General features: G+C 37.2%; 1 protein-coding gene and 1 pseudogene across 3 annotated transcripts in view; one reads left to right on the forward strand and one right to left on the reverse strand.

Moving 5' to 3' along the window:
* The window catches only part of UBE2Q2 (ubiquitin conjugating enzyme E2 Q2), a 71,355-nt gene that overhangs the window by 48,404 nt on the left and 3,493 nt on the right, over positions 1–19,458 (forward strand). For all 3 annotated transcript variants that reach the window (XM_089906947.1, XM_089906946.1, XM_022580143.3), the window contains 4 exons: positions 4,178–4,236; positions 13,468–13,516; positions 13,971–14,066; positions 19,361–19,427. In XM_089906947.1, the coding sequence (XP_089763073.1) occupies positions 4,178–4,236; positions 13,468–13,516; positions 13,971–14,066; positions 19,361–19,427 (271 nt within the window). The remainder of the gene's footprint in view (positions 1–4,177; positions 4,237–13,467; positions 13,517–13,970; positions 14,067–19,360; positions 19,428–19,458) is intronic.
* On the reverse strand, positions 3,334–4,252 carry LOC111177866 (eukaryotic translation initiation factor 1 pseudogene; annotated as a pseudogene).

Genomic DNA, 19,458 nt, shown 5'->3' on the forward strand with positions numbered 1-19,458 from the left:
CCCCACTAATATTGTATTACTGTCAATTTCCTCTTTTAAAGCTGCTAGCAGTTGCCTTATGTATTGGAGGTGCTCCTGTGTTGGGTGCATATATATTTATAATTGTTATATCTTTTTGGATTGATTCCTTGATCATTATGTAGTGTCCTTCCTTGTCTCTTGTAACGTTCTTTATTTTAAAGCCTATTTTATCTGATATGAGTATTGCTACTCCAGCTTTCTTGTGGTTTCCATTTGCATGGAATATCTTTTTCCATCCCCTCAGTTTCAGTCTGAATGTTTCCCTAGGTCTGAAGTGGGTCTCTTGTAGACAGCATATATATGGGTCTTGTTTCTGTATCCATTCAGCAAGCCTGTGTCTTTTGGTTGGAGCATTTAATCCATTCACGTTTAAGGAAATTATCGATATGTATGTTCCTATGACCATTTTCTTAATTGTTTTGGGTTTGTTTTTGTAGGTCCTTTTCTTGTGTTTCATGTCTAGAGAAGTTCCTTTAGCATTTGCTGTAGAGCTGGTTTGGTGCTGCTGAATTCTCTTAGCTTTTTCTTGTCTGTAAAGGTTTTGATTTCTCCATCAAATCTGAATGAGATCCTTGCCAGGTAGAGTAATCTTGCTTGTAGGTTCTTCCCTTTTATCACTTTAAGTATATCATGCCACTCCCTTCTGGCTTGTAGAGTTTCTGCTGAGAAGTCAGCTGTTTATCTCATGGGAATTCCCTTGTTTGTTATTTGTTGTTTTTCCCTTGCTTCTTTCAATAATTTTTCTTTGTGTTTAATTTTTGCCAATTTGATTATTTATGTGTCTCGGCCTGTTTTTCCTTGGGTTTATCCTATATCGGACTCTCTGCACTTCCTGGACATGGGTGGCAATTTCCTTTCCCATGTTAGGGAAGTTTTTGATTATAATCTCTTCAGATATTTTCTCGGGTCCTTTCTCTCTCTCTTCTCCTTCTGGGACCCCTATAATGCGAATGTTGTTGCGTTTATTGTTGTCCCAGAGGTCTTTTAGCCTGTCTTCATTACTTTTTATCCTTTTTTTTTCTTCATTCTGTTGTGCAGCAGTGAATTCCACCATTCTGTCTTCCAGGTCACTTATCCGTTCTTCTGCCTCAGTTATTCTGCTATTGATTCCTTCTAGTGTATTTTTCATTTCACTTATTGTGTTGTTCATCTGTGTTTGTTTGTTCTTTAATTCTTCTAGATGTTTGTTAAACATTTCTCGCATCTTCTTGATATTTGCCTCCATTGTTTTTCTGAGGTCCTGGATCATCTTCACTGTCATTATTCTGAATTCTTTTTCTGGAAGGTTGCCTATCTCCAATTCATTTAGTTGTTTTTTTGGGCTTTTATAGTGTTCCTTCATCTGGTACATAGTCCTGTGCCTTTTCATCTTGTCTGTCTTTCTGTGAATGTGCTTTTTGTTCCACAGGTGTAAGATTGTAGTTCTTCTTGCTTCTGCTGGCTGCCCTCTGGTGGGTGAGGCTATCTCTGTGTGTTTCTTAAGTTTACAATATACTGTCCTGTTTGGGCCTGATCTTTTTATTTTTTTAACATCTTTATTGGAGTATAATTGCTTTATACTGTGAGGTGTTAGTTTCTGCTTTATAACAAAGTGAATCAGTTATACATATACATATGTTCCCATCTCTTCCCTCTTGCATCTCCCTCCCTCCCACCCTCCCTATCCCACCCCTCTAGGTGGTTACAAACCACCTAGCTGATCTACCTGTGCCATGCGGCTGCTTCCCACTAGCTCTCCACCCTACATTTGGTAGTGTGTATGTGTCCATGCCACTCTCTCACTTTGTCACAGCTTACCCTTCCCCCTCTCCATATCCTCAAGTCCATGCTGTCATAGGTCTGTGTCTTTATTCCCGTCCTACCCCTAGGCTCTTCATTACATTTTTTTTCCTTAGATTCCATATATATGTGTTAGCATACGGTATTTGTTTTTCTCCTTCTGACTTATTTCACTCTGTATGACAGACTGCAGGTCCATCCACCTCACTACAAATAAGTCAATTTCATTTCTTTTTATGGCTGAGTAATATTCCATTGTATATATGTGCCACATCTTCTTTATCCATTCATCTGATGATGGACGCTTAGGTTGCTTCCATGTCCTGGCTATTGTAAATAGAGCTGCAATGAACATTTTGGCACATGACTCTTGTTGAATTATGGTTTTCTCAGGGTATATGCCCAGTAGTGGGATTGCTGGGTTGTATTGTAGTTCTATTTTTAGGTTTTTGTGGTTTTTTTTGTGTTACACGGGCCTCTCACCATTGTGGCCTCTCTTGTTGCGGAGCACAGGCTCCGGACGCGCAGGCCCAGCGGCCATGGCCCACGGGCCCAGCCGCTCCGCCGCATGTGGGACCCTCCCGTACCGGGGCACGAACCTGTGTCCCCTGCATCGGCAGGCGGACTGTCAGCCACCAGGGAAGCCCTATTTTCAGTTTTTTAAGGAACCTCCATACTGTTCTCCATAGTGGCTGTATCAAATTACATTGCCACCAACAGTGCAAGAGTGTTCCCTTTTCTCCACACCCTCACCAGCATTTATTGTTTCTAGATTTTTTGATGATGGCCATTCTGACCGGTGTGAGATGATATCTCATTGTAGTTTTGATTTGCATTTCTCTAATGATTAATGATGTTGAGCATCCTTTCATGTGTTTGTTGGCAATCTGTATATCTTCTTTGGAGAAATGTCTGTTTAGGTCTTCTGCCCATTTTTGGATTGGGTTGTTCGTTTTTTTGTTATTGAGCTGCATGAGCTGCTTGTAAATTTTGGAGATTAATCCTTTGTCAGTTGCTTCATTTGCAAATATTTTCTCCCATTCTGAGGGTTGTCCTTTGGTCTTGTTTATGGTTTCCTTTGCTGTGCGAAAGCTTTTAAGTTTCATTAGGTCCCATTTGTTTATTTTTGTTTTTATTTCCATTTCTCTAGGAGGTGGGTCAAAAAGGATCTTGCTGTGATTTATATCATAGAGTGTTCTGCCTATGTTTTCCTCTAAGAGTCTGATAGTGTCTGGCCTTACATTTAGGTCTTTAATCCATTTTGAGTTTATTTTTGTGTATGGTATTAGAGAGTGATCTAATCTCATACTTTTACATGTACCTGTCCATTTTTCCCAGCACCACTTATTGAAGAGGCTGTCTTTTCTCCATTGTATAATCTTGCCTCCTTTATCAAAGATAAGGTGACCATATGTGCGTGGGTTTATCTCTCTGCTTTCTATCCTGTTCCATATTTTTTCTATATTTCTGTTTTTGTTGGGCCTGATCTTAACTTCATTTATGTTAGCTTTCGTTTTCATTTCATTTCATTTTGGAGGACTATTTTTATGTTTATGACCCTCATTCATCATTAGATAATAGATGTATACATTCTTTATAAACTTTTTTTTTTCTTTTTAATGTTTATGTCTTTTTTTTGGCTGTTTTTAGTTTATTGCCTGAAGGAGTTACTAGTCCAAGTTAAAAGCAGACCCCAAATGGTTACATTATACAAGCTGTGAGGTTTTTAAACTTGTGACAGGGGACAGAAGGAAAATTCTACTCATTGCAAGGAAATCCTGTCTTAAGCTTCAGTGAGCCAGAAGCACTTAAAACCCATGAACCTTGAGCTGATCGTCCTTACCCAGTCTAGTCTCTACGAGGAACTGGCATATATTTTTGATGTTCTTGCCCTGATCACCCTGTAGCTGAATTGCTTCTCCATATTCTGAATGCTCAATTACAGTACCATTGCAAGCAAATTTCTTCTTAAACGCCTTCGCTAGTTTCTTTTTATCGTAATCGTCAGTGATCCCTTGGACAGTAGTAAGGGTCTTCCTGCTGTTTTCCTGTTGAATTCTTATATGGATATAATCCTCAGTGCCAGTAGGAAGCAGATCATCACCCTTGCATCAGCAAAGGGGTAGACAGTGTGGAGCTTCTGGATAGTGGACATACGATGCAATCCCTTTTCCTCGGTGGAAACGGCCTGTGGAAGGCGGCGGCTGGAGAAGGCGGGTTGTGGGGACAGAGTGTTGGGAAGTGAGGGGGCTCAAGGGGGAGGCTGCTGAGTCCTTGGTGGCGGCTCAGTGACTGGGCTGTAGAGTATTTTTAAATCTTCTAAATAATACAGTATTAAGGATATTCTTAAAATTAAACTTGCTTATTTGTTTTTTAGGATAACTTTCCATTTGATCCTCCATTTGTTCGAGTGGTGTTACCTGTTCTCTCAGGAGGGTAAGTTTAAGTGATTGTTTTCTTTGATAGTCTACATCAGAATCATTTGGAGGGGTAGTTAAATGCTAGGATGCCTAGAGTGGTGGGCTTTACCTCAAGGTTTCTGATTCAGTAGGACTGGGGTAGGGCCTAAGAATTTGCATGTGTTAGATGGTCTCAGGTGAAGCTGATGTTCTAGGCTGGGAACCATAATTTGAGAATCATTGGCATAAACCATTATGTTTACAGGTAGAGTTTTTAATGACCTCTATTTGTATATACTTCACCTTGAAAAATCGAAAGTTTTTCAAATGTAAGATGTGATTGAGGGTTTAGAGAAAGTTAGCATTAGAGTGATTCCCACATGCCTATGATCCTAGGAATAATCACAGGAAATCTCATGGGCCTATGGAGCTGGTCATTGATCTTCTAAAGGTAGTTGTCTCAGTTTGGTAGGATCAAATGGTAATTGTCATCCATTTTTTAATTGAAGCTTATATTGCCTTTTGGTGATTAGAAGTCATGTGAAGGATGGGGAAAAGATCAGAATTTGTACCTAGGTTAGTTGTGAAATGTTCTGTAGATCCTCAAAGTAAGAACAGTTAAACTAATTTGAGAATTCTGATATGCTCAGCTAATCAATTCTACTTTGTGAGACATATTATGGTGATTAAAACCTAAAAATATCCAGTCCTCTGATCATCTCTATGGTTGATATAGTAATAGTTTCATTTAGATTAAAGCAATCTGGGTGGCTATAAATGATTGAGGAAAATATTTGGAAACTTTTTGTAAATTCAGGATAAATATATAAAAATATTTTTATCAGATCATTTTGAAATCTCATGTAAACTTGACATAGATTTTTCACATTCTGTTGTGAAAAATCCCAAGAATTTTAAGAATTTATGATCTTAGTAGTTTACCACCTTGTTGTAGAGAAAACACATGAAATTATGAATAATGCCATTTTCAGTTTAAAAATCTGTTATATATTGAACAGTTTCTCTTCATTGATTCCTTTTACCAAATGGGGTTATTTTCCCATTATTCAAGTGAATAACTGGAATAATAAGCTGGTGACTTATCCAGATAAATCTTCTAACTTCTAATAAAGTATTTTTCCATTATACGAAAAGCCAGCAATGTAAAAGATTAAAAGTATTGAGTACTCAGCTGATTGTCAAATGTTAAATATGGACTTAAGTTCTCTGAGGTTGAAGGAGAAGGAGATTGCTTCTGGCGATAGTGATCTGGGAAGACTTGGACAAGTAGGTGGGATCTCAGCTAGGCCATGAAGTATTCGGTGGGGTTTGGTCAACTGATGGAGGTTGAAGGAAAATTGTCTGTGTAGGCGAAAAGTAAACACAGTCACTCATTTGGGAAAGAGCATGATGTATTCAAAGTGTACCAGATCAGTTTGAGCTATAACACAAGAGGGGTAGAATTCATATAGGAGAATTATAAGAAATTGTGTTGACAATATCTTATAATTATATAGGAGCATGGATTGGTGAGCAAACTATTTCCCATGGATATTGAATTTATTTTTCTGTAACTGGTTCAGGAACAGGGAAATAACAGTAAAGAGAATGTTTTAGATAAATATGGTGACAGTAGAAGAGACTACAGGACAAACTTATATTCACAAAACCTGGAAGAATGCGAGCCTTGTTAACTAGAGCTGAGGCCACTGTCTTAGGATGAAGTGATGAGAACCTAAATTGGTACAGTAGTAATGGGAATGGAAAGATGAATGAAAGGTGAGTGCTGATTTGAGGCAGAATCAAAATGATTTTGAGGCAAAATCAAAATAACAATCTACTATTAAGTAAAGAGGAAGAATTACTGGCTGACACGGGAAGAACTAAAGAAGAACTAAAAAGTGTGAAGCCTGATAGAACAGAGCTTGCAATCTTAGAATAAGGCTAAAGCTTGAACACTGTGACTCTGGATAGATTATTAAGCAATTTTTGTTCCAGATATTTTATATCCCACATCTCCTAGCTACTCCCTTATTTGTTTCTTGTCATAGTCAAAAAAATTTTTTAAACATAACAGCTTTATTGTGATACAATTCACATATGATAAAACTTACCTTTTAAAGTGTATATAATTCAGTGGTTTAGTATACTGAGAGTTGTGCAACCTTTACGACTAATTTCCAGCACCTTCCAAAAGAAACTCTGTACCCATTAGCAATCACTTCTCATTCCTCCCTCCTACACCCCACCCACCAGCAGCCACTAATCTCCTTTCTGTCTCTCTGGATTTGCCTGTTCTGGACATTTCATTTAAATGGAACCAAACAAATTACAGCCTTTCGTGACTGGCTTCTTTCACTTAACAAAATTTGTGGGCTTCCTTGGTGGCGCAGTGGTTGAGAGTCTGCCTGCCAATGCAGGGGACATGAGTTCAAGCCCTGGTCCAGGAAGATCCCACATGCTGTGGAGCAACTAAGCCTGTGTGCCGTAACTACTGAGCCTGCGTGCCACAACTACTGAAGCCCGTGTGCCTAGAGCCCATGCTCCGCAACAGGAGCAGCCACCGCAGTGAGAAGCCCTGCGCACCGCATGAAGTGTAGCCCCTGCTCGCTGCAACTAGAGAAAGCCTGTGTGCAGCAACAAAGACCCAATGCAGCCAAAAATAAATAAATAAAATAAATTTATATTAAAAAAAATTTGTCAAGGTCCATCCACGTTGCAGCATGTATCAATACTTCATTCCATTTTATTTATGCATGGACATTTGTTTTTTCCACCCTTGGGCTATCATGAATAATGCTGTGAATATTCATGTACACGCTTCTGTGTGCACATGTTCATTTCTCTTTCGCATATACCTATGTGAGGAGGCACTAGGTCCTTTGGTAACTAACTTTTTGATGAAGTACCAGACTGCAAAGTGGCTGCGCCATTTACATTCCCACAAGCAATGTGTATATAACCACACTCTTCACTTCCTGTTCACTTTTCAGCCCCATGTAGTCTGGCATTGGCTGTTAGTGTTCCTAAGAAACTGGTATAGCTGATAGGGACTTTGGTATTGGACAGAAGTCCCTTTTCAGGCTCTGTCATATCTGATTATCAGATTTCTCAGCAACACTGAAACATTTTTCCCTTGGCTTCTGACTGCCTCTTCTCAGTCTCTTTTGCTGGAAACTCCTTGTTCACTTAACTTCTACCTCTTGGAGTTCTTCAGAATTTAGTACTGGGTCCTTTTTTCTTTTCCCGTCATTCCTTTGCCTCTTTTTTTTTTTTTTTTGCGGTACACGGACCTCTCACTGTTGTGGCCTCTCCCGTTGTGGAGCACAGGCACTGGACGCGCAGGCTCAGCGGCCATGGCTCACGGGCCCAGCCGCTCCACGGCATGTGGGATCTTCCCGGACCCGGACACGAACCCGTGTCCCCTGCATCGGCAGGCGGACTCTCAACCACTGCGCCACCAGGGAAGCCCTCCTTTGCCTTTTTTTAAAAATTAAAATTTTAATTGAGTTAATTGTATTTGCACACAGTTGTAAGAAATAATAGAAATACCTTGTACCCTTTGCCTGTTTTCCCCAGTGGTAACATTTCTGCAAAGCTGTAGTATAATATTACGAGGAGGCAGTGATACAGTATGAGACAGTGATACAGAGATAGTGATACGATAAGTAGAGATTATTCAGATCTTCCTAGTTTTACTTATAACTCGTGTGTGTATGTGTGTATTAAGTTCTATATTGAGTAGGTTTATGTATCCGCCACCACAGTCAAGGTACTGAACAGTTCCAACACCATGAGGATCCTTCTTGAGGCCCCTTTAAACCATACCCATTTTACTGTAATGCCCCCTCTTCCCTTCATTCCTGGCAACCACTAATCTGTCCTGCATTCTTAGTATTTTGTCATTTCAAAAACAATTTACATAAATGGAATCATACATTTTTGGATTGCAAACTTTAGGGATTAGCTTTTTTTTTTAACTCATAATTAGAGAGTCATCTAAGCATCTGACTACTTTGTTCCTTTTTATTGCTGAGTAGTATTCCATGGTGCACCATGTACCACAGTCTGGTTAACCAGTAATCTGCTTTAGGACTTCTAGACTGATCTCAGTGTTTGGGTATTACAGGTAAAGCTGCTATGAATACTTGTGTACAGGTGTTTTTTGTGAATGTATTGTCCTTTTTCTGGGATACAAGTCCAGGAATGCAATTGCTGGGTCATATGGTCATTGCATATAGAGTTTTTAAACTACCAAACTGTTTTCCAGAGTGGCTTTACCATTTTACATTCCTACCAAGAATGTGTGAGTGACACACTTTCTCCACATCCTTGCCAGCATTTGGTGATGTCACTTGTTTTTATTATAGGCATTCTGTTAGGTGTGTAGTGATGTCTCATTGTGGTTTTAACTTGCTTTCCCTAATATTCCCCAGTGTTGAATATCTTTCACATACTTATTTGACAGCTTTACATACTCTTCCAAGAGATATCTGTTCATGTCTTTTGCCAGTTTTCTAATTGGATTGTATTTTGTTGAATTTTGAAAGTTTTAAAAATATATTCTACATAATAGTCCTTTGCTGGATATGTGTTTTTTTTTGTTTTTTTTTTTTGTTTTTTTTTGCGGTACACGGGCCTCTCACTGTTGTGGCCTCTCCCGTTGCGGAGCACAGGCTCTGAATGTGCAGGCTCAGCGGCCATGGCTCACGGGCCTAGCTGCTCCGCGGCATGTGGGATCTTCCCGGACCGGGGCACAAACCCGTGTCCCTTGCATCGGCAGGCGGACTCTCAACCACTGCGCCACCCAGGAAACCCTGGATATGTGGTTTTTTAATTTCTTCTAGTATGTAGCTTCATTTCATCTTCTTAACAGAATCTTTTGTAGAACAAAATATTTTAGTTTTGATGAAGTCAAATTTATAGATGTTTCTCCTTATATAGATATGCTTTTGGTGTCAAATCTAAAAACTTTTTTTCTAGTCCTAGATCCCAAAGATTTTCTCCTACCTTTTTTTCCTCAAGGTTTTACAGTTTACAGATAAGTCTGTGAATCATTCTGAATTAAATTTTGCATAAGGTATGAGGTGTAGGTCATAGATTTTTGCTTAATGTCCAGTTGCTCTAGCATGATTCGTTGAAAAAGCTCCCATGGCTTTTGAAATATTTCTATGTGCCAGTGACTCCCAGGTTCGTATCTCACATCCCTATGTCTTTTCTGCTTCCAATATCCTTCTGCCTTCTTGACACCTCTACTTGAATGTCTCTTATACAGGCACCTCAAACTCTTCAGGACAAAAACTTGAACCCATCTTCTTTTCAGTTTCCCTTCCCCAGTCTTGCTTATCTTAATTAATGAACCTAGGAGTCATTCTTTGTATCACCTTTTCCTCATTTTCCTTTGATTCTCCCTTTTAAAGAGTTCTCAGATCCAATTACTTGTCTCCATTTTTGTTGCTACCACCATCAGTTCCCAGTTGGATCACTTCAGAGGATTCCTGATCAGACTCCTGCTTCTATTCCCTCATTCATAAAGCTTCTCTAGAGTGAGCTTTTACAAATTTGTTCTGATTATGTTGCTCCCCTGCTTAAGCTCTTCACATGTCTTCCCACTGCTCCTACAGGTTGATGTCCTTACCATATTCTGCACGCCCTCTGTGATCTTGCCCTTGCTTTCCTCTTCATCTTGTTACTACACTTTTCCTCTCTGAGCTAATGCCCCACTAGTTGTCTTTCAGCCCCTAGTGCCGAGCAGACTCTTTCCTCATGACTTCCATATACATTTCCTCTGCTTGGAATGTTATTCCCACCCACACTTCAATTCCTGCAGGTCTCAGCCTGTGTGTCACTTTTAGATATGCTGTTCCTGACCAGCAAATTTAAAATAAGCCTCCTGGTTTTTCCTTCTCACAGAACTCTGGGTCTCCATCCCCCACTTTATTTGTTTAACATCTGTTATCTTTACTGGATTGTAAACATCATGAAGGCAGGGTCATGTCAGTTTTCTTCATTGTATGCTCTGTGTCTGGTTCAGTGCTTTAGCATCCATACTATATATGCAGTAGATATTTTTGAATGAATGAACGAGATAGGAAAATATAGTAAGTTAGCAAGATGTAGGCAATTTAGGGTAATATACAATTCCCAGTCCACTGGTATTTTTATGAGCTATATTATTGAGCCATCGAAACTTGACCATCTTTCTTGCTTAGTCCAGGGCGTAGTGTAGTGAGAATCAGAAAGATTATTTGATGATAATACAATATATTGTGAGAGAGCTGTTTGTAGGCTACTGAAGATGCTTTATTGGTTGATATAGTAAGAAGTATTCTTTGTGTCCCAGTCATCCACAAAGAAAATACTTCTACTTCTAGATGACCATGGGTTGTTTCTGTCTTTATTGAGAGAACATTATCTTAAGAAACTGGTTTTAAATGTCAGCATTTTCTTTATCCCTCTCTTAGGGCTCTGTTCTTAGAATCCATTGCCCCTTTCCTTACCTCGAAAGGGGAGGATTATGATTGTTCTATGTGGGCTGATAAGCCTGTCTTTTTTCTTAATGTCATTATCAAGAATTTGACTATAATATAAAAATTTTATTTCTCATCTCTGTTTTTTGGATCATGTTATATGATTTAAGAATCATGTTGTATGATTAATGTTACTTGTTGTCCCCTTAAGTACTGATTAATGGTATCTGTTGTCCCCTCAAAGCAATTAAGTGATCATCATAGACTGTGGGTGGGGAGGTTAGCTGGCAAACATTCTTGCAGGAACCTTCTAGTAAAACAAAAATTCTATAAATTGAATGCCTGAAGAGGCTGAGCTTAGGATACTGTTTGCTTTACAACTTTGGCAATTGAAATTTTTTTTAAGTTGAAAATATTACTATGCCCATGTATATGGCATTTTATCTTTAGATGACTCTTAGATTATTATTTTTTTTGTAGTGTTCTTGGATTGTCTCAATATTCAGCAGGAACTCTTTGGAGGCAAAGAGCAATAAGCGCTTGGAAAACATATTGATAAAATGATACAGTACAGAAGTAGAGTTGATAAAATGATACAGTACAAAAGTAGAATTGGCTACTTTTTTTAGGTGTAAATGCTGCTGACAGTATATATTAAGGAAAAGTTTAGTAAGTGTATATTAAGGAAAAGTTTAATATGCATTAATATATACTTAGCTCACTTTTTGTATAGGTACTAGAACTACTTCTGTCTTGTTAGACATCCAACAAACATTTTTGTAGCTATTATGTGCTTGTAGAAAATGTACTTTGTTTTGATCTACAAGTATGAAAACTTCCCTTCTTCCCTCCTGACAAGACTCTCCACCCCAAAATGAAGAGTGGGGTGCTAAAAGGGAAGGTGGTGGTTAGATAATTCGTGACTCAGTGTCATCTACAAATCTCCTTTTGCTAAAATGTTTCTATTTAGCATTTCTGAAGTGTAAGGACCAATGAGTGTAATGAGTGTTAACTCATTAACAGATTACTAGACTTTGAGCAGTTTTGGAGGAGCCAAAATCCAAATGAGAACTTGGATCTTGTAATTCTGTTAAATCAGCAAGTGCTTGTTTAAAGTTGACTATATACAAGATGCACTTTGAGCCCAGTGGGAGATTCAGAGAATTGGAGACAGATTTCTGAGTTTCAGGAACATAAGAGAATATACAAAGTTTAAAATCCCATGATTCTCCTCCCTAATTTAATTTTTTGGAGTGTTTTTCTTTCCTTTGTATTAAACTTTTACTTTGAAAGTTCCCAGAAGTTGGGACAAGCAAGTAAGAGAGACAGTTGCCTAAATTCTTCAGGATGGGGGTAGTTACTGACTACTTTATGATAGTGAATAATTTCACTGTAACTGTTTTTACTAATGGTCTACAGTAGAAGTTTTTAGATTGCTTACTTATGTGTAATTTGGTTTAGTCAACACAAGGATGCATTTGGTTAGCCAGAATGCAAAATTTGCTGGCTAGAATGGTCTTGGAAAGTTTTATGGGGCAGGGGGGAATATGGCATTTGGAAGAGTAGGCAGCAGTGGGAATCTCAGGCAAGGAAGGGAAAGGCATGGGCAAAGTCCCAGAGGACAAAAAATATTTGTGGTAGACTCACTTTTCACCTAGACCTGATCAGTGGTCTTACCTTATGTATTTTCAAGATTACCACAGTTTTTCTTCTGTAATTACCATTCCTTTGATTTTATTTTTAAGCATGATATTTAATGATTTTTTTTAAAGATTCGAGCTCTTTTTTTAAAAAATAAATTTAGTTATTTATTTTTATTTATTTATTTTTGGCTGCATCGGGTCTTCGTTGCTGCGTGCGGGCTTTCTCTAGTTGTGGCGAGCGGGGGCTACTCTTTGTTGCGGTGCACAGGCTTCTCATTGCAGTAGCTTCTCTTGTTGCGGAGCATGGGCTTCAGTAGTTGTGGCACATGGGCTCAGTAGTTGTGGCTCGCAGGCTCCAGAGCACAGACTCAATAGTTGTGGCACACGGGCTTAGTTGCTCCGCGGCATGGGGGATCTTCCCAGACCTAGGGCTCGAACCCATGTCCCCTGCATTAGCAGGCGGATTCTTAACCACTGCACCACCAGGGAAGTCCTAATGTGTTTTAAAGTTTAACATTAAAGGAGGAATTACTTTGTTTGAGAAAGTGTTAAAAGGCTGAAGAATCTTGATCTAAATAATGATTTCCTAACAGAGATCTGGGAAATCCCCAGTAATTGTCGTTGGTTCAGAGAACAGTCCTCAGGACTGGGAAGAGAAATAGGGGAGTCCCAGAGAGGGGCTCCATGGTCAGAACCATTTGATCCTCAAAACAGAATGAAAAAAATTTTTAACTATAAATATAAATGCAGATGTTCATTATTATAGATAGGGTAAAGTCACTCCTGTCAGAGGAAAAACTTTTGGCTGTGTAACATGATGGTGGAGAAATCTTTGGTTGAGGAGAACAGTTGAAGGCCATATAAGGAAATTTTTCTCCCCCATTCTCTGGAATATTTAGGGCTTAGTTTCTGATACCTTAAAAGTCTTCTGTTATTAAGAACTATTATTTTAAAAAAAAAAGACATTTAGACGATGACATCAGAATTTTAGAATTACCCATAGTCCTGTAACTCTTAACAACTATTTTCATTTTTGCATGTTATCTTCTAATCTTTACTTGTATGCATACTTTCTTAGTAATGGTACTTTAAAAATTGATGAAGAAGGAATACCAAGATCTAGAGAATTTTGTATGATTCCTTTTTCTTTTTAAGGTATGTGTTGGGTGGTGGAGCATTATGCATGGAACTACTCACGAAACAGGTGACTATTTTCTTATGGTACTCGTGTTTTTCAAACATAGAGTGTTTTAACTATGTAAATTAGATTCTAAGTGGACAGAGCTCTTTGTAATAGTACCTACTTTAACATAATTTTTGTTTTTTGCTAAAAGCACCTACTTTTAATAATGAAAGCTTTTTAAACCAGTAAAATGACATTGTACTTGCTGCTTAATCTATGCTAGGATGGGCAATAAGAGTGATGTATATTTAAAGTTGTAATTTGCTCATTTTTAGCACTTCGAATGTTGGTTTGCTTTGCTTCGTTTTTTGTGAGATTTTGGAAATGGTCCAACTTTACTTTTACTCCTTGACCACAAACTTCTTAACATTAATTTGCTGTTATTGAGTCATTTATATGCCATTTTCTTAAGCTTTCCTAACTGGGAATCAAGAATACCACTGTGTTTTAAAAAAGTGTTTTCTTCTTTCTGTAGGGCTGGAGCAGTGCCTATTCAATAGAATCGGTCATCATGCAAATCAATGCCACCTTAGTCAAAGGCAAAGCCAGAGTGCAGTTTGGTGCAAATAAGGTACTTTTATTAAGAATGTCACATAAACTATAAGATATATTTCCTGTTATCTTATGAGGAGGCTTCTTTCTGTTCTCTTAGTCTTTGTTATTTCTACTATAGTTAAATATGTCTATAATTTGAAATTTATTCTTGGTTTATATATACTAATAAGTAAAAAAAATTATATGTAGTTGTAAGTTTCCAAAAATTGAGATCATGTTGTAATAGTTAATTCCCAGTGAGCATATACGTGCTAGGCTGTAATCTAAACTTTTTATTTGTATTAACTTTCAGTCCTCTTAATAACCTAAAAGTAGGTGCTGTTATTGTCCTCATTTTGTAGATGAGGAAACTGAAGCACACAGAAGTTAGTAACTCGTCTAAGGTCACAGGTGGCAGAGTGAGGATTGGAACCAGACTTTCTGGCCGTTAGTCTCTGCTCTTAACCACTGAGTTCTTTTCTTTATTCACTTACTATATCAGAAGTATCTTTTCATGTCTAATTGGAGTTATCTATAAACACTTAAGTGGACACTTAAGGATGTACTCTGAAGTTAGTATGTTTTGCAAAAATATGTGATGGAAATCATCCTGACCTGACATTGAAAAAAATCTGGATGTTCCTAAAGTTTCTTGTGAATTTTGTATTAAATGCCTATCCAAATAGTACTAAATCTACATAGGTATTTATAACTGTATTGCACATCAAATCGTGAGCCCACTAGAATCTTAACTCACAGGGGAAGCAAAAAATTGAAAAGGCTGTTTTACAGAATTATATACTTGGGATAATATTATCAAATAACTTACTTTTAGCTTTTTAAACAGCTATTTCTTTGCATTAGAACAAAGTACAATTTTGTATAAAATCTAGAAGTTAATTGAAAAGTAGTGAATTGCTTATAACTACATTTAACTAGTGTTTCTTAACAGTGTATGTATTTTAGGTATTTTAAATGCGGCAATAGAATGATGTATTAGAACATCAAAACTTTGTTTTTCTAAATGACAATTTATGCTCACTATACAATACAAATAGAAATAAATACAAACTAAAAAAGTCATCTGTAATTTGAGTGTCTAGAAATACTATTAGCATTTTGGTGTACTTCCAGTCTTTTAAATTTTCTTCCTGGCATTTATTTATATGTAGAACTTGATGTTAAATTTCATCATTTTTTTTTTTAATTAGCGTGTTTTCCCATTAAGAGAAAATACAGAAGGCTTAGAACAGTGATTTTTTTTTGAGTAATTGAAAGACCATTTTTACCAATAACTCACACTGTAAACTTACCTCTCTGGGCATCTGTATCTTTACCTGAAATACAATTGATCTGGATATTTTAAGTTTCTTCCAGTTTTAACATTCTGTAATAACAATACGCTATCTTTGTTCAGTGCTGTAATCCCCTTGGAATCAATCAATTTCAATATAATTGCCTTAAACCTTTACATTTTCATAATTGTAGTTTTATTAGCAAGTAAATATAACCATTTTATATAGAGTGCCAAGTTAGGCAGCTAAATATGTTTGCATATTAGAGTATGTCTTAGAAGGTGAATTTTTTTAATTGTCAAGGTGAAACCTTACCCTTCTATTTTTTTTTCTTATTAAGAAATATTTGTCAGTTAAGAATGTAGAAACTTTGCATGATGTAATATGAGTTTTACCTTCCCTTCTACTCAGCAGGGAATAGTCTGAATGTTAACTTTAAAAATACTACTATCAAAAAAGTAAGGTGCTAAATGGTGTTAAAAATACACTACCATTTGTGTAAGAGGGATAGACAAGGACATATTATAGATGTGCTTTTATAAGCAGAGAATATCTCTGAAAGGATATTCAAGAAAATGCTAATAACGATTATTTCTGACAAGGGAGTGTTGAAATATTGAGGGGGCAGGTTAGAATTGGGAGGGAGACTTTACTGTAAATCATTTGTGCTATTTGAATTTCTTTTTGCCATACAACTATTCAGAAATATTTAAAATATAAAAAAATACTGTCAGCTATTGGTTCAAAATAAATGAGTTTGTACCCTAAAAAAATCTTATTAAAATGAGATAAATATACGTAAGTACTGAAAAACAGAAAAAGTTGCCCATCCACACACATGAAATTTGGAGATAGGGTCAGATTGATAGAGCTGAGGATCTGCAGCTATGCCTGGGACAGAAGGATCTTGGCAAAGCTGGTTTTCTTATTCAGTTAACATGGAATAGAATATAGACTGTAACATTAACTCTAGGCTATAGTAGTGAGAAAGCCTTCTAAAGTAGAGGTCTGATCATATGACTTTTAGCAGGAATTGGGGGTTTAGATAGGCAAGACAGTGCCTTCTAAGAAGCTTCTGTTCACTGTTTGGAGGGTAATGGTAGTTGAGCTAAATAGTGAAGTCCTAGAGCACACAGCCCTAACTAGCTATTTCTATCATCAGGAAAGGCATCTGTCTTCTCTACAGCACATAGACCTCCAGTTATTTACCTATAGGATCCCCTAGTCAGTGATCACATTCAGATGAGAGAACTGATTCCCCCCCGCCCCGGGGGAAGTTGTTACCTATGCTAAGCACTCCAGTCTTCTATTATAAAATGAGCGAGATTGGGGAGCCGAATCTGGGAACCTTGAATAATCCCGAGATTCTCCAAGGGGACTAAAGTGGTTTCATGTTAGTTGTATCCACAGTTCTCATCAGCAGCAGACACAATCTTCAGAGGAAAGCATTTCTAATTTAAGCCTGTAAGATTCTCAAAGATTAAGATCAAGCAAATACGAATTCAGCGAAAGAGGACAAGCACATAGGTAGACAACCTAACATACATGAGAACTGGCAGAAACGATGAATAAGAGATACATATTCCCAAAGACTTGAGGTTTTGGAATTAGCAGGTACTAGAATTTTGAGAAAATGAATAATTATATGTAAAATCTAGTGTAAAGAAAAAAGAATCATAAAATTGAGCAAATGATAAGACCAGGAATGATGAGACAGATCTGAAAAAGAATGAAATAGAATTTATAGAAATGAAAAATGTTGAAATGAGAAACAATAGATTAGACATCAGAAGAGAGAATTAATTGATTAGAAGAAATAACTCAGAATGTTGCACAGAGAGACCTGGGGGTAGACAGTACAGCAGAAGTTGTAGAGATCAGAACGAGGTCTAAAACATGTCTTATTCGAATCCCAGGAGGAGATAATAAAATTATATTAAAGAGAGAAATAGGAACCAGAAAGTGAAGTTGTAGAAGCAGGCCCAAATAAATAAGTCATAACAAATAAAAATGGACTAAAGTTACCAGTTAGACAGTTCAAATTAAAAAGTGGTCTTGGGCTTCCCTGGTGGCGCAGTGGTTGAGAGTCCACCTGCCGATGCAGGGGACACGGGTTCGTGCCCCAGTCTGGGAAGATCCCACATGCTGCGGAGCGACTAGGCCCGTGAGCCACGGCCGCTGAGCCTGCGAGTCCGGAGCCTGTGCTCCGCAGCGGGAGAGGCCACAACAGTGAGAGGCCCGTGTACCGCAGAAAAAGAAAAATAAAGTGGTCTTTAAGAAGTGTATTTGTTTATTTTTATTAAAAAATTGTTTTGAAGTATAGTTGATTTACAATGTTGTGTTAATTTTTTCCTGTACAGCAAAGTGACTCATTTATACATATGTAAATATATTATTTTTTATATTCTTCTACATTATGGTTTGTCACAAGAAGTATATTTAAACTGTGAGGATACAAAGAGATTGAAAAAAAAATTTTTTTTAAAGAAGAACGATAAAGATAGGCCAGTATAGGCATACCTTGGAGCTGTTATGGGTTCAGTGCCAGACTACTACTTCGATAAAGCCAGTATCACAATAAAGCAAGTCACATGAACTTTTTGGTTTCCAAGTGCATACAAAATGTACACTATACTGCAGTCTATTAAGTGTGCAATAGCCTTATGTCTAAAAAACAATGTACATGCCATAATTAAAAAAAACTTTACTGCTAAAAAATGCTAACATTGACAACATCATCTGAGTCTTCAGTGAGTTGTAGTAGTAACACCAGAGATCACTGATCCCAGATCACTGTAACAGATATAGCAATGAAAAAGTTTGTGTCACATTTTGGTAATTCAAAATATTTCAGACACACAAAATGAGCCAGTGCTGCTGGGAAAAATGGAGCCTATAGACCTGCTCGACGCAGGGTTGCCAGAAACTTCAAATTGTAAAAAAGGCAATATCTGCTAGGTGCAGTAAAGTGAAGTGCAATAAAATGAGGTTTGCCTGTATACACTAACAAAAAGATGATGTAGCTGCAGTATCAAACAATTTGATTTTGGAACAGAAAGCATTAGCAACTACTTAATGATGAAAGTCTCATTTAACCAGGAGGATATAATTTTTTACTTTGTCATGCTACCTATCATTTGTTGAGAGGAAAAAGCAGGGGACAGTGACTGACAACAATAGGCTGTACATTAATTTTCTTGTATAACCTTAAGGTTATACAAGAAAGAAACTAATAACAGTATTTAATTTGGGTAGAAGAAGGAAACTAATAACAGTATTTAATTTGGGTAGAAGAAGGAAGGTGGATAGGGGAGGAACTGGGTGGTTTCAGGACAGGTAGGAAGGAGAGTTGTTACTTAGAATATGTTTATACATTTATTCTTATGCTGTGTGAATTTATTTAAAAATTCTGTGACATAATATAATAGGTGTGTACCACTATGGAGAATGCTTATGATGTATTAACTGGAAGTTAAGATGTAGGCCAGTTGTACTCATGGGGATAAAATTAATGCTAAACTTGGCCCCTTAAAAGAGGTTCTGATCTAGAGGTTAACAAAAGAAGACTCCTTTAGTAATGGCTTGATGCCACTTGGACATTCTTTAGATTTTTAACTCAAAATGTCATTCATATGTGTAGTCCTTAAAGCCTAATGTTTCCTTACCTGAAGGTAATATTTTGTCGTTCTTTTTTTTTTTTTTTTTTTTTTTGATGGAAGTTATGAGGAAGAGTTTTTCTGCTTGCATCCAAATAGCATCCTTTAAGTTTATTCATAAAGCCTTGTACTTGTGCAGTGGTAGGAGGACTTATAAAAATGAACTGTGAATTTTGTAGATCTTTCCTAGAGAACAGTTACGGTTTTGTTGTCCCTCTAAAATGGTAGAGAATAATGAAATTGAGAAATTTATTTTGGAAATGGAAATATAACTTAGTTTCCTGTGTTCTTTTAAGTACAGCAGTGATGCATCCATAAATTATTTGTAATGATTTTCATCTACTTATAGTTTTGATATAAAATGTATAATTCTCTTTCAGAATCAATATAATCTAGCAAGAGCCCAACAATCCTATAATTCCATTGTACAGATACATGAGAAAAATGGTATGTTTAGTTAAATAAGTATTTATTGCCA

Source organism: Delphinapterus leucas, chromosome 2, assembly GCF_059928025.1.
Source record: "Delphinapterus leucas isolate spDelLeu-1000000601 "Yukka" chromosome 2, BTC_Dleu_Yukka2, whole genome shotgun sequence".
Taxonomy (NCBI): Eukaryota; Metazoa; Chordata; class Mammalia; order Artiodactyla; family Monodontidae; genus Delphinapterus; species Delphinapterus leucas.